This window comes from Coregonus lavaretus, assembly GCF_964263955.1.
Source record: "Coregonus lavaretus genome assembly, chromosome: 11".
In the NCBI taxonomy this organism is placed as follows: domain Eukaryota; kingdom Metazoa; phylum Chordata; class Actinopteri; order Salmoniformes; family Salmonidae; genus Coregonus; species Coregonus lavaretus.
In genome coordinates, this window is record NC_139998.1 from 37,624,504 (window position 1) to 37,626,789 (window position 2,286).

Sequence of the window (2,286 nt, forward strand, 5' to 3'; positions counted from 1 at the left end):
GAAAGAGGGACTGCAACTGCAATGGTATTTTATGCGCAGCTGCACTTCGGAAGAGAAGTTAGCCTATAATAACCACAATCACAATCATATTTTAATCACAGTCTTTATTGGCTCCTGAAAAAGATAATTGTCGAAGTCATGTTCTCTCTTCCCCAGGTACCAAAATGGTGACATTCGCGCGTAATATCTTGCAATATATTTTATTTATTTTTCAGACGTTCCCATTATATTATTATTCCGATGTTCCCTATTTTGTTTTGCATATCACTCTGCCTATTTAAAATGTAGAACTTTCTCAGGGCACGTGAGCGATAAGTAAGGGCAAAGCGGGAATCCCATCAGCTTGAATGGATGACTTTGGGGGTCCAAGCATGTCTCTGCTGTTACACCAACGCTGCTTTTGTGCATTTGGTTTCCCTTTTTTGATAAGATACTGTCTATGCTAAAACCTTTGGATTTGTCCGTTGCTCTGCTAGGGACAGTGGGTATAATTTCTATTGTTCTACACAGCATAGATGAGTTCAAGTTCTCCGTGCAACCGGACAAAATAGGAGGCCCATTCTCCCTCCCATCAAAGGCTAGTCTACTGCTGTCTGCTTCACTCCCATGGAGAGAAGACGCTCCTGACAGATGCGCTGTGTCCAACCAGATCCTGTGCTCCTGAACTGGTATGCACCTTGGACCGCTGCGCGCGTCAGTGGATTGTGTGCCATACATGTCCTGAATGGATTCAATTTGGATTTGATTCTGCACATTTAATTTTGGGCCATGGACAGACCCACTTTGCTGCATCCCAACATTGTTGAACTCACCAAGAACATGTTTTAAATCTGAACTACGTTGCTCATAATGTCTATGATGTTGTTCCACCTCCGTCCAATCTCCAGCTGACATAGGCCTACCCATCCTCCTCAGGTGAGCATCAGCTGGAAGTTTAGATCCTGACGGGGTCGAGGAAACCGGACCCCTTTTCCTCTTGTGAGTAGTTTTGGACTCTGCGGTCTCTTGGCCCTTTAGTTTTCTCTTCCTCCGTCTATAGTTCCCGTTCTCGAACATGTCCAGACACTTGGTGTCCAAAGTCCAGTAGCTGCCTTTCCCGGGCCGGCCCTTCTCTCTCGGTACCTTGATGAAACAGTCGTTTAGAGAGAGGTTGTGGCGTATTGAGTTCTGCCATCCCTGCTTGTTATCATGGTAAAAGGGGAAGCGGTCCATTATGAACTGGTAAATGCCGCTCAGCGTTGCTTGCTTGTCTGGTGCGCTCTTGATGGCCATAGCGATAAGTGCAATGTAGCTGTAAGGAGGTTTTTGCAGAGGTTCCTGCGGAGTTGGGAGGATGCCCAAAGCGGGAAGAATGGTACCGCCGTCGCCTCCATACAAGTAAATCAGTGACGAATTGGAGAGATTGAGTGCCGAGGGTGGCACTCCAAGCACTCGACTGTGGTACAGGCTCATGATGCATGGAGCGCTATCTGCTTCCCAAGGAACTTCAGCTCGTGGAGAAAACTGCTCTTGGAATGACGGGCTCCCACAGTTTCTCTGCCACATGAGTCAAAAAATGTTAAAAAATTGTCTATCATAAACACTCGTTGTGTTCTCAGCCCACCCACATTAATTACAATTTCATTGCCGAAAGCCCCAGCTCTCTCCCCGCGTGTCCCCTGCGTAGGCCTACCAGCCAATGGTGTTCTTGGTTATTCCCACATTTGTTTATAGAATTAGTCTGTTGATAAGTCTGCCCACCCAAGTTGAATCAAGCTGTGTTTATTTGGAAAAATTTCCGGGCACCCAATACATAAACGCACTGATCTGATGTTTGAAATATCATGTCCACCCTTGACGCTGAAAGTTGCTCACACAGAGAGAACAAGCAAACACGGCCGAGTTCTTTCTGGGAGTTGCTGTGGGTTACTTGAAATAAAAACAAAGTGTATAAAAGGAAAATAACTTCAACCATTTTCTTTTAAAGGGATAGTTCACCCAAATTACAAAATGACACATTGGTTTACAAGGTTGCTGTCGAGTAACTGATTACATGTAGGGTAACGTGGGCAACTACCCCAGTGTCCAATTGCTGACACAAAAAAAGCAAAGTTTGGTCAACATTTTGGTAGGCCTATGTGGATGATGGTCATGCTTAAACAAACAAACTAGGAAGGGATATAAGTGGCTACAGTTTACACTTTTTTAGTTATTTAATTAAATGTTTTTAGAAAAGGGGCATTTTTCCCAAGACCTCCCCCCCAAAATATATTTTTTAATAATAAATAATAATAAAATATTGAAACC

At 44.2% G+C, this 2,286-nt stretch overlaps 1 protein-coding gene across 1 annotated transcript; it reads right to left on the reverse strand.

Moving 5' to 3' along the window:
• Positions 1-273: 273 nt before the first annotated feature.
• Positions 274-1,452, reverse strand: foxl1 (forkhead box L1; the record flags this gene model as incomplete). The annotated part of the gene is made up of 1 exon (XM_084171076.1): positions 274-1,452. One exon carries the CDS (start codon positions 1,450-1,452, stop codon positions 274-276), a length of 1,179 nt encoding a protein of 392 aa, XP_084027202.1.
• Positions 1,453-2,286: the final 834 nt, after the last annotated feature.